The 12,810-nt window shown below is 40.5% G+C and overlaps 1 protein-coding gene across 1 annotated transcript in view; it reads left to right on the top strand.

The window, feature by feature from the left end:
• The window catches only part of LOC123973380 (diacylglycerol kinase beta), a 119,937-nt gene extending 110,290 nt beyond the window's left edge, over positions 1–9,647 (top strand). Inside the window, exons 25-26 of the mRNA XM_046053345.1 lie at positions 330–390; positions 2,366–9,647. Coding sequence (XP_045909301.1) covers positions 330–390; positions 2,366–2,464 — 160 coding nt within the window. The 3' untranslated portion in view covers positions 2,465–9,647. The remainder of the gene's footprint in view (positions 1–329; positions 391–2,365) is intronic.
• Positions 9,648–12,810: the final 3,163 nt, after the last annotated feature.

Genomic DNA, 12,810 nt, shown 5'->3' with positions numbered 1-12,810 from the left:
TGAGGTTCTCTAGCCCGGAGAGGCTTGCATGAAAGTCTTAAACCAACTTTGAGTGTGTGTCTGTGTACGTGTGTATGTGCGTGTGTGTGTATACAGAGGGTCTGTGAGTTTAAAGAGTGGGGGCCTGTCTGGGAATGGGTCTCATGGGAACAAAGGGTGCAGTGTTTGACCCTGTCCTGGGATAGTGTGAACAGGCATGAGAGGTGTGTGTGATCTGACCTTCACAACCTCCAACCCCACCCTGTCCTCTCTCTCTCTCTCTCTCTCTCTCTGTCTTTCTCTCTGCCCCCTCCCCCCATCTTCCTTATCCTTCTGCTCTCTCTTCACAGGACGTCCCGTCGGCTGCCCATGCAGATAGATGGAGAGCCCTGGATGCAGCCCCCCTGCACGGTAAGAGTTAAATCAGAATCACTGCCCCCATGTTGCAAAATTGTTCTAAGAAAATGATTCTCATTTTGTAGAATGCCCCTTTAAACCCAAGAGAACCCTGTATTTTGTCACAGAGACAACCATTTGTTAGGATTTCTGTATTGTAAAACCACGTGAATAACTTTCATTTCAGTACTCTGTTTTTACCGGCAAGATTGATTGGGAGTCACTGGTCAGATTCATTTAACCAGTAATTGGGGGAAAGGAAACTGACCTGTTTATCATACTGTACTTTTGAAATTGTCTTTGTACATATGAGCAACTCAAAATCCAGAACAATCACAAGAGTCAGTCAGAAAATCAAATGAATTGTCAAGAAATAATTTTGTATCCAGTGTTTTGAGTTGACAATCAATATTTCACTTTCACTTTTATCACACATCTTTCTTTGAGTGGCCCTTTACTGTGTGTTAGGACCAAACACAAAGCAAAAAAAACACAAAGGGCTGTATTATTGCTTCAGGTAAGATGATGAAGTACAATCCAGGAAATCCAGTTTTAGAAATTGATGCATGACTATGAAGCCTAATCAGACACCAAAACACTGCAGAATGCTTTATAATGCTGTGAGGAAATATTTTTCAGCACTGGAAGGGCATCACAGCAGCAATCATTTTATCCTCTATCTTGATGACAACCAGGTAAACAGGAGAAATGTCTGTTCTGATTCAAAAGTAATTTACCGGGAGGGTGCACTTGCACGTATTTCATTGGCCACAGTAATGCGTTGCTGGATGATATCACATTGCGTTGAGGCAAAAGTCGAGCCAGATTAAACTTTTGGCTGGACGATCCTGCGTTTTCTGCCAGAGCGTGGCACCTCTGCTCTGCCATTGCAGTGCTAATGTTGGACTGAACACAGGCTCATCATAGTGAAGTGGTTTGTGTGCCCCTGAAGCCTTGGGAGCAGTGTTTCCCAGGGCCGAAGCTAAGACCACATTATAAACCACTGTGCTGTGTTTTGGGGGTCTGATAAGCCTTTGAATGCATTAATCTGTCTACTCCAACTGGGCTGCCTGGATCGTATGTCATTGTCTCAGGAACTTAAACAACTTGCCCCCGCCAACGCAGACCCCTGTGTTGTTTTAATGCAGGGCTGAGCTAAGAGTGATTTGAAGACACTAAGGATTGCCATCTTCAGAAAGAAATGACCTTGCTCACATGAGGGTAACCAGGGCCCCATCCTGGAGCGAGGTCTGAGCTTGCAGGCAAGAACCTCATGGCCTAAGTCTCAGCCAAAAAAAAGTAACCAAGGGCCACCATTTTGTGGGTTCATCTGTTGTTAGGGTCAGGGGTCTGGTGTATTGTTAATCTAGTGGCAGGCAAAGTCTCAGGACTTGGAAGACAGACACCGGCTGCAAAAGTGGGCTCTTGACTGGTGAATTGATGCCATCTGAATATAGTCAGGCTCACATGTAAGCACAACACCAGGCTAGACCCACGTCACTGTGTCAGTCTGGATGAGGATTTAGGGTCTTCTAAGCGTCCCCTGGATGCCAGTGGACAGCCACTTATTCTTGACAGCTGATAACGTCAGCTGTATGCCTGACCAAGATGAGTGTTACTCAGCTTTTGTCCTATCTTGGTTCATTTCCTTGCTCTTTTGTCCGTCTTCCTCCTCTGCACACCACTCATGCCATCAGATATCACAGACTGGCTACATGCTATTCAGCTATTATCTATTCATACCCACAGTTTTTCAACCATTTTTTCATTTTATCATAGTGGACCTTGATGTGGGTGGAAGATAGAAAGCTTTTTGTTGTGTTATGTGAGTTATTTGCAAGGCCGCAGTGAGTGATTTGTAACAGTTTGTTGTAAAGAGCCAGGAAGTGAAGACCGTCAACCTTTTAAATTTGTCTGAAAAGATATTGAGATCAGATTGCTGTTCCAACCTAATACTTCTCTTATGTCCTTCTCTATCTGAATCTTGCAGATCAGGATCACACACAAGAACCAGGTCCCCATTTTACTGGGCCCGCCTCAGAAGACACCGTTCTTTTTCTTCAAAAAACGCAACCGGAGCCGCGACTAGGACACGTGCATGCACAAACAAAGTCAAAAACCACACACATAAACAGTACATATTTGCACATACACACACACACACGCCACCCGCTGTATAGGCAGCTCCATCAGACGACTGGGACACTGTTCCCAGCTTGGAGTTTGAACGTGGGAGGTTCATTAACAGGATCACATTGACAAGTGGAACATTCATGAAGTCAGAATGCCTGCACACAATTTATTCCCAAACGAACCTGCAGCGATGGCAACCGAAATGAAAGACTCTCCGTATACTGTACCGACCTATTCCTGTGTAACCATCACCCTCTAGTCTTGTCTCCAAACCTCCATCACAGCCATGGGTTTGGTCTGAGCCACTTGCAGCAGCCAAGTCTCTCAGTCCAAGCCGCACTCTACCCAAAAACACTCAGCTATATGCCAGTACTGCACTGCCCGCTAAACACAACTTTGGCTACTGGGATTCCCTCACTGTCCTTAAATAAAGTAAAGTGAGTGATAGTTAGAGGATGGGGGATTAAAAAGCAGGTTGTATGGTTAGCCAGTAGAGAAAGAAGAAGCTACAACACACTACAGAAAGAGAGAAAGAGAATGAGGTTACAGTGATCGTGGTTGTTTACAAGGCTAGTGAGTAAATAGAGTAAGATCGTCCTCTTCTTTAAAACACCTGTATGAATAATGAAACGGCGGTTGCTTGTAAGAGCGCTCGCTCCGGGGACTCCCCACAGACTGACAGCGCGAGGATAGGAGAGGAGTGGAAAAGCCTCATCCATTATTGACTTATTTTGTTTGTGGGTTGATGGCAGTGGGGCGTAACAGTGGCCTGGAGTGGGTGGAAACGTGGAGAGATTTTAGCCCCATAGCATCACTGGCCTACATATTTAGAGACTTCCAGCAGAGGAAATGTCCTGTCCAGTTGCGTGAATTCCATCCAAATCGAATCGGCTCCTGTGCACCGTATGCCATAGGACACTTCTACTGGTTCAAGGATGGAAATAAAACCCTTCAAGGGTATCACAGCGGGGCCCCCATGGTTTTTATTTACCAGAGCAGTGACAGGGGAACTAAATTTATGCCTCTATTTCAAGGAAGGTCTATCTCTCCTCCAGTGAAACCCTACGCCTAATTACAGTGTCAAACATCAAATCACAATGTCAAGTGTGCTGTCAGAGTGCAAACCCCAGAGCTTGCCCCTGCAGCAATGTGCTGGGTGGTTTTAATGCATTCCCGATTTGTTTCACTACACCAAATAATGATGCGATGGCAGTGGAGGAAACAGACAAAATAGCAGTGTTGAAGATGGATATATATCATTCAGAAACTGTTCACAGGGGATCTTAGTTCAGTGTTTATAAAGAATGTATACATATTACTGTCCCCACAATATACCAAATTCTATTACATAGTATGTGCAGAAAGAGTATATGTATATTTCTGGAAAGTAGGTGTAGCTCACATATACTGTACACAAGAATGTGTTTTTAATATATCATTGTTATTAATGTGGAATTCTTAGCTTAGAGGGGTTCAGATCAGTATTCTTCACCGTACAGAGCTTCTACAGTCACTCTCTCAAGGCAGTTTTCCACTTTGTCTAATTTTATATTTGAGTTTAGTGTATCGTCTTCTCTCTCTGACGTGGCTTCTTCCTTGCTTGCAGAAGAAACAGGAACAAAAATTTCATCACAATTACAGAATGTGTGACAAAATAATCTCATGGTTCATATACTTGCTTTACAGAGCCTTACACATGGTCCTCGACTGCAAATGGAGCTGGGTCAAGTAGAGCTAGATCAATAATAAAGCTTGTTGCAGAGATATCGTATTGGTGTAGCTATATGTTGACAGACAAGAAACAGTAGTACAGAAATTTCAAAGACCCTGTGTGTTTCAGGTGCAAACAAAGTGGCTTTATGAGGCTGTACTAATCCAGCTGTGCTTTGAGCGAAATGCTAATGACAGCATGCTCATATTGTAATGTTAACATGTTGTTTACCACGTTTTCCATCTTAGTGTGTGCGTGTTAGCATGTTAATGTTTGCTAATTAGCTCTAAACACAAATTACAGCTGAAGCGGATGGGAATGTCAATAGTTTTGCAGGTATTTGTTCATACCTGCAAACTCCCTAAGTATTGTAAAAAATCAAATATCATATCGTATCATTTTTCATCCTGAGGGGGCTAAATAATATAGTTCATATTCAGTCACATTTAGATGTGTAGAAGGTCCCGTTCAGAACATATCATTTTCCTTGTGTTAATGTTTATGTAAAAAAAAAAAAAAAAAAACTCAAAAGAATATCAACCAATATATCATCATTGAATTTCGATGATGATATATTTCGTCAAACATTGATATGAGCTTCAAAAAAAGGTTGTAGGTAAAGGGAACACATGAACCATGAGTTGAGATTATTTTATCACACACACTTACCCTACCAGAATGAGCCATCATGCTTAGGAAATCAACCTAACTAATACTATACAGTGATGTCTTCAAAATGGTAAACTCAAATTATCCATAGTCTGTATGTTAGTGGAAAACTGTCCTGCGCCCTGCTGAAATGTGTTAACAGTGCAGGGCAGAGGAAGACTGGTCAGATGTTCTGACGATACAAACTGAGCTCCACTTTAGGGTCAGGCTTTGATGCCTTTACACCCTGTTTCCCTTTAAAATACACTGAGGCATTACTCTTCGCACCCAGTCCCCATGAAAACAGACAGGATGTCCAGTGGATCCTCACACTGTGGATATGTGATTTTAGGTTCTTCTTAACAACATTAACATCAACTGGGATGGAGTTCAGGTTATTTATGCGTCACTTTCATCCATCTAAATGATTTATCTTTAAATATACACCTATTGAAAGATATTTAACACAACCGTAATACTTCAACAACACTGTGGGAATGTCACAAGATAAAAAATACAGCACATTATTATCATTTCTTCCACATTTGTAGTTGACCACAATGGAGCCTGGGTGCCAAGAGAACTCAGTGGAAAAGAGTGCATGTTTACAGTAACTTTACATTTATTGAAAGGATGGTTTTAGACAGCTATATTAAGTGTATATATTTGTTTATAATATTTTATCTGAAGTTAACTTACATCACCGCATGCCTGCTGAAACAAAAGGAGAATGAACAAAAAAGGAGAGTGTGGACCAGACTATTCAAACTTGTTTCTTTTCTTAAAAAATTCCATTTATCTGATATATTTATTTGTTGTGGTTTTCTTTTCTTTTTTTTCGTTGGCAGCATGTTTATAATCATGTGCAAGAAAAGACCGGGAAGAAGCTGTCTTGTAACATAAAAAAAAAAGAAAGTAGAATTCCCAGATGAAGTTTCTACGATTACAACATCCATTTGTGATTTATTGTCGGATCTAAGGGCAGCAACGTGAAAGCCCACACAGAGACTGTCTGAGTCAATTTGAAATATGTGTCACAACTCTTGTCTATTCAAGTTCTTTGAAGTAATCAATTGCCTTAACAAATAAATGGACCCGCTCTGTGCTCTCAGCTTTGCACAGAGCTCACACAGAAGACAGAGAAAACTAGAAATCATCAAATCATAAAAACGATGATTATTTGTAGAAACATTTTCAATAACATATGCCCTAAAAATGACCAAAAAGGAACTGCTTTATCCTCGACTGTCAACAGCTGGCCCACGGCATTTAGACAAAAAAGATGATTTTATCAGTATTTCGCAGCCCGGCTTTGAAGTTTTTGTGTCATGCTGACCTTCAGTCAGTCACCATCATGGTAATGGGCTGATGTAATTTACTGCTACTGAACTGACCTTTTTTATCAAACATGGGAGGTGATGTCTATGTCTATCTTTATGTGCAGGTTAAGTTAGTCCGGGAAGCAAGTTGGCCTTAAAGGAAACAAATCCCATTTTAAAAAAGACTAAAACCAACAATTTGTGACTGACCCTCTCGGTACCCTGTCTGTGGCACTCAGTTCTTAAATCTTTAAAACAGGTCACATATATTTCATTTTTTTTCTTTAAAGGCCCAATAATTTACTAAAAAGCTGGACACTATAGTTTTTAGGAAACATTACTTTAAAATTAAATTTTTTAGAGACTATTTTCAGCTATGGATTAATACACATTTGGTGCTCTATTGATCATATCTGGAAGCAGGGGGGTATTCATGTGGGAGTGAATTTAAAAAAAAAATGTTGCCCATGTTCATTGTAATGGAGGACCCCTGTATAAGGGCGTGGCTCACTGAAGTGTTTTTAATTAGTTTTGTACAAAAGGTTTGTCTGTGGCACAGAGAATTAGTCTGTATGAGGATTTAGCTACACAGGCAATTCTTGTTTAGTGAGATAGATTAATTGCTGGTTTTGGTCTTTTCATGGGATTTGTTCACAATTAGAAAAACTCAGAATATCACCAGCCTTATACTGTATTGTATTCTGGTGGTCAAAGCATTTACAAGGCACATGTAGGTTCAGTAAAATTAAAGTAAGAATCCACCCTTGGATGCTTAAATATATCAAGCTATGTTACCAGGAGCTATTAAGTTTTTATCACCTCAACCAGCCTGGTGGATTTTTTCCTGCAAGGAATAGTTTGACATTCTGGGAAACATGTTAATTCAGTTTTTTGCTGGGAGTTAGACGAGAAGATCGATACCACTATTATGTCAGAGCTGGAGCCAGGCGGTGATTAGCTCAGCGTACCATAAAGACTGGACGTAGGGGGTAAACTGCTAGCCTGGCTCTGTTAAGGTTGCCAACAACTCTAAAGCTCATTCATTAACCCGTTGTATGTTGTTTCTTTAATCTGTACACAAACAGGATGACTTGTGGGGAGTTACATGGTGTACCTATTTCTTGACAAACAATAATCCGTCCACTCAAAACGTCACTCTGTGCACTGTTTTTGCTGGTTGCCTGCCAACCTCAATGTGACAGTAAGACTCCGGGAAGTGATGTTGTCACATTCAAGTCATATTGTTCAAAATGTAACTACTAGCAGCCAAATGGGAAATTTGACATTTAGGGAAATTGTGAACTGTGGGGAAAATTTGAGATTTGGGAAACTTGTAATCCTGACAACGTGGCTCCAAAGCCACCATCACGCAATTACGTCAAAATAAAGTCCAATATTAACACTAATACAGCCAGTTCTGCTATTTTAAAAAGAGTTTGTTCGTGTCTGTTTAGCAGTTTTGGTAACCATCTTCGAATAATGTAAGAATATGAATATTTAAGAATAACTGGAATAACAGGAGGTTTCCCTGTTGTTCCCTGCTATTCTGGTGATATTGTGTGTCAGCGTGGGTTTTCTCCAGGTACTCTGACTTCCTCCCACAGTTAATAGGTTAACTTTAAATTTTAAATTGCCCTTAGGTGGGAATGTGAGCGTGAATGCCTGTTTGTCTCTATGTGTCAGCCCTGTGATGAACTGGCGACCTATCCAGGGTATAGCCCTCCAGCGATCCTGCAAAGGATAAGTTGTTTTAGATAATGAATGGATGGAGATACAGGCTCCATCCACACTACTCCATGTTTGTTTAAAAATGCAGTTTTAAAATGAATACGATCTCTGTCCACACCAGCGTTTTAGCTGCGTATCAGAGTTGATCTCCGTCTATATTAAAATGGCTTAAAACGCACATATAGTGGCCATTCACGTACACTGGGGATGCGCGTGCCGGTATAAACATGAAGCAGATGGCCTTTTCCGTAGTTAGGACTACGATCTAGGACTGTTACTGAATGTAACACGGGAGTTAAAAGCAGATGTGGCGGCGGAAAACAGACTGGGAGTTGTTGCAAAGTAAATACGGCAACGTACACAGTACAAGTGTAGTCTATTAGTGTGATTTGCACTGTACAAAATATTAATAAAAAAAAGTCAATAACTCTGTCAGTTGCATCCTGTTTCTACTTTGCATGACTTACAAGACCCATTCGGAGAGAGAAACATGAGCGTCTGCGTCATCGTTTCTAACATTCTCCTTTTCACTATCCCGGAGTTTTAAACCAAAAAACAGGGTCGGCAGCGTTTTCAAACATCTCCTTTTTAGGTGTTGGTTTTCTCCGTCTTAGTCTGGACAGGAGGTGCAAACGTAGCAAAAGGTCTCCGTTTTAAAACGAAAACGCAGTAGTGTGGATGGGGCCACAGTGTGTTAATTGGTGAGCTTTACAGGTGCATGCCAGGCTAAGCTAATCACCTCTTGGTTCTAGTCCCATACCTAACATACAGACTGGGAAAGTGGTGTCAATCTTTTCTTCAACTGCTGCATTCTTCATGTCATATCAAGTTATCGTAATTACCATCTTGTAATTAGTGCTCACGTCAACATCCATGTAGTATTATGACTGGGAAACCTCTTCTATATTTAAATTGGGATTTAATAATTCAGAAGAGCCGGAAAACTAAACAAACGAGGATGTCAGACAAAGTGGTTGTTCAATGTAATTAAACCCACGTGTAATAGATCTAATGTCAATTCACAGTATTTTTATCCCTCACATGGCTAACTCTGCAGTCATACAACCATCTTGAGTTATCCAATGATGTGAATGTGATGTGAACCATCTGCTCGCCCCCATGTAGAACTATCTCAGGCCCTCCCCCCACTTTTGCTTGGTCCCCTCCCTCCTCCCCTCCGAGGCAGAGGTGGCCCTACTGTCCTGACCAGTGTGATCCAGTTCTCATCCTGGGACAGATTAGCGGTATTGAGTGACATCAGAGGCTCAGATACAGCAGAGCCCTGGCAGCGCGTTGTGGCTCTACTTGCACATTAAATCATCGAATCACAGTTTACAGAGCGGCAAACAAATCAGATACAACATATCACAACAGCAAAGTCATCACACAGCTTCAGGGGCGTATTACAAGGTAGGGTAAAGCTACTGTATGTAACCAAGAGGACAGTTAATCAAGTTATCGGATTTGTAAACTCCATGTCTGTGATATGAGCCTTCTGTTCCCCCTCAGGGTCAGTATGGTAGGGGACTCTGAGCCCACAGAGGGTGAAGGACAGACCGTCCCCTGTGTTGTCCAGGACCTGATTGGATGAAAGAGGTTGACAAATCAATATCTCCAACCTCTGTAGTCTGCCCTATGTCTATCTCTACTGTATGTCACCGTCGCTGTTTGTTAGCTGTCGGCATTTTGATGGAGAAAACATTTTACCAAATAAACAGGAGGTTGAAAATGAATTTTGTCCCTTGTTTTCTTAACTGACATAAACAAATAGCAACAGATTCTAGCAGTCCTTGCGCTCTTTCTGTGTTTCTAATTAGACCTTTGAACTCTGTACACTTCTGTTATTTATTTACTCGTATGTGATATGATCACAATGTGTTACACACATACTGTCTGTTAGAGAAGCCTGATAAAGGCAGAAATCTGATTCTTTTAATCTTTATAGATCATTTGAGGACAAAATACATCCAACAACAGCTGTGAGTCACTGATGACATTAAACAGTCACATTCAGTCTGAGAGGAAATCTTTGATGAGTGAACAAACGGTGAGACAATGGTTTAAAGAATACTGCGTTTCTCTACTGGACTCTTGGGTACAGAAGTATTATTAGGAAAAGGCCTTCACCCAGCAAACAGTTTTTTACTAATATGTCTTATATTATTGGATTATTATTATGGATGTATTAAGTAGCATTTTGCTGTAGTAATAGTAGTTGTAGTAATTTTAACTATTGTATATACTATTTTGACCTTTAATCTATAATAGTGCATCATTTATAAACTTATTATTTTTGTATATAAAATCCCAATCTATAAAGTAAAAAGTAACACAAGCTGTAAAAAGTATATGTCTCTCTTAATTGAGTATCAGTATAAAGTAGCATGAAATGGAAATGCTCATGTAAAGTGCTATTACCTCTTAAATTCCACCACAGACAAAGGTATTGGTCATTGCTGTACTATTGTAGAGTGTTCTTATGGCTTTTTCCTCTCCTAGCACATGCATATTTATATTCGACAATTTAAGACATTAGCTTAATCACAGGCTGCTCTGGTCACGGTGAATTGTGAAATGTATTAAAAGGTCAACTCAATTTTTTCTTCAAGAATACGTGGAGAATATGAAAGAAAATGTGCTCACGGCACAGGAAATGCAATCAAATTAAAAACTAAAGGATCTCTGCAAAATGTGGTTTCATTTTCACCCATGCTGTTAGCACAGCTAAATCGATGGCTATGCTGGTCCCCAACTGTAGAATGGATTACAATAAAATTCCATACACATACACATAGACATGCATTGTTACCAGACGACTTTGGTAATTCTCTGACTTTTCATGTTTTGCCACCAGCAAGTTGAATCATGGCTCAACAATTTTCGATGGACTGCAAAAAATCCATTCCTTGCACGATAAATGCATTTTTCCTATAGCGCCATGACCCAAATGTTAGCATGCCAACACATTAAACTAAATTATGATGATAAACATGATAACAGCTAAACATCAAAATATTGGCATTGTCATTGTTAGCATTCTATCATGCTGACAGTAGCATTTAGCTCAAAGTACTGCTGTACCTCTAAGTACAGCCTCACAGAGCTACAGAGGGAAGGTAAGTGAAAATACATACAACATGTGTTCAGAATCGAAACAACAGCAATTTCCAAAGCTGACCATTGTGAGAGAGAGCTCCCAACACAACCAAGAAAACCTTGGAGAAAAAGAGACAAAGTGAAGGGGCTTTGTTGCCGCACTATGCGGCAGGAAGGTTTTGTAGTTCCTCATCATTTTCTTAAGTGTTTTTTAAATATTCTTTTTGCCCTTTTGGCCCTGGTCTGTGGCACAGTAGCTTCCTTTAGAGCCAGAAAAAGAGCCACAGCAGGAGAGAGAGAGAGCGAGAGAGACAGACAGAGAATTAGGAAGAAAAAAGAGAAAATGTCAAAGACGGAGGCATTGAAGTAAGAATGGGAGCGAGACAAGAGAGAGATAATAAAAGAAAGCATGGTTATACAACTCGGAGCCTCAGAAGAGTGTGCCTTTGGCAAGGCTTCTTGAGTATGGCTGCTAAGATAACAAGGCAGGAATTATCTCCCAAAGTGCTATTAATAGCAGGCAAGTCACATCTTGTCCCTCAGTGAGAGAGCATCCTGCGCCCAGAGGCACTACTTTCCCATTTTAACTCCTTTTGAAATGTGCATTTTGACAGACATTTGCAAGCTAGGACAGTATCAATGAAAATACTGCTCACCTTTGGTCTCCTTTAACTGAGAGTTGGGTACGACTAGGGAGGACTGATGGTGGGTTCGCTGGAGCTGCATGATGAGGGCAGAAGTGATTATTGATTATGTTATTGATGAAATTTCCAGCCCAGGGCCCTTAGACTCATCCTACCCCCACCACCCACCCCTACCCCTTTATGATGTCCCTGGTAAAAGTTCAGGTTCATTGATTATGTTTTCACACCAAATCAGACATTGCGACAAAAATTGCTACCATTCATTTGAATGTGGGTAGCGCATTTAGCGATGGGGCATGTCGGGGTAAAAAACGCAGCGACCTGTGTGAAAAGCATAACCAATTTTTGGAGAAATGCAACCTGACATCACACTGCAGTGGCCAATCACGAAGGCTGGCGATCAGACCACACCCATTTTATTTTTATTTTATGTTGTTATGTTCATGTAGCATTGTAGCAAAGACATTAAAGGTCCAATGTGCGATTTTTCTGAGGATCTATTCAAAGAAATGTAAAATAATATCCATAACTATGTTTTCACTGGTGTGTAAAGATCTTACATAATAAACCGTGTTTTTATTACCTTACAATGAGCCATTTCTATCTACATAACCAGCAGGTCCATGGATGTTGCCACGTTACGTCGTCACAGACAAACAGCGCTACAGAACTCGTTCTGTCACTACGTTTTTCTTGTTCTATTTCTGGTAGAATTCAGGCAGAGCAGACACTTATCACTATGTTGACTATGTACGTTAGAAGAAGATGAAGTAGTAATAATATACAGTAGGAGTCAGCAAATTAGTTTAGCATCCGAGCAATATTTTCAACCATCAGATGGTGGATTAGAAAATAAGATATAATATTGACTTTCATTGACATGTTGTTTGGTTAGCTCAGTTGGTAAAGTGCAGGACATGCAACCTAAATATTGAGTGTTCAGCTTTTTTTTTTTTCACTTCAGCTAATGGAATCTGCAGCAAATTTTTCTCAGATTACAGCATGTGCTGCACTGTTTGTGTTTCGGTGTTTGATCCAGTTTTGGAGAGGATACATAATCACAGTCAATGTTTGTTTAAACTTTATCTAATGTGTGGAAAGTGAGTAAATAAAATTTCTTAATAAATATACCTAAAGAAACCTCATTTCTTAACTG

This window comes from Micropterus dolomieu, linkage group LG07 (genome assembly GCF_021292245.1).
Source record: "Micropterus dolomieu isolate WLL.071019.BEF.003 ecotype Adirondacks linkage group LG07, ASM2129224v1, whole genome shotgun sequence".
NCBI lineage: Eukaryota > Metazoa > Chordata > Actinopteri > Centrarchiformes > Centrarchidae > Micropterus > Micropterus dolomieu.
This window is presented reverse-complemented; position numbering and strand designations above follow the sequence as displayed.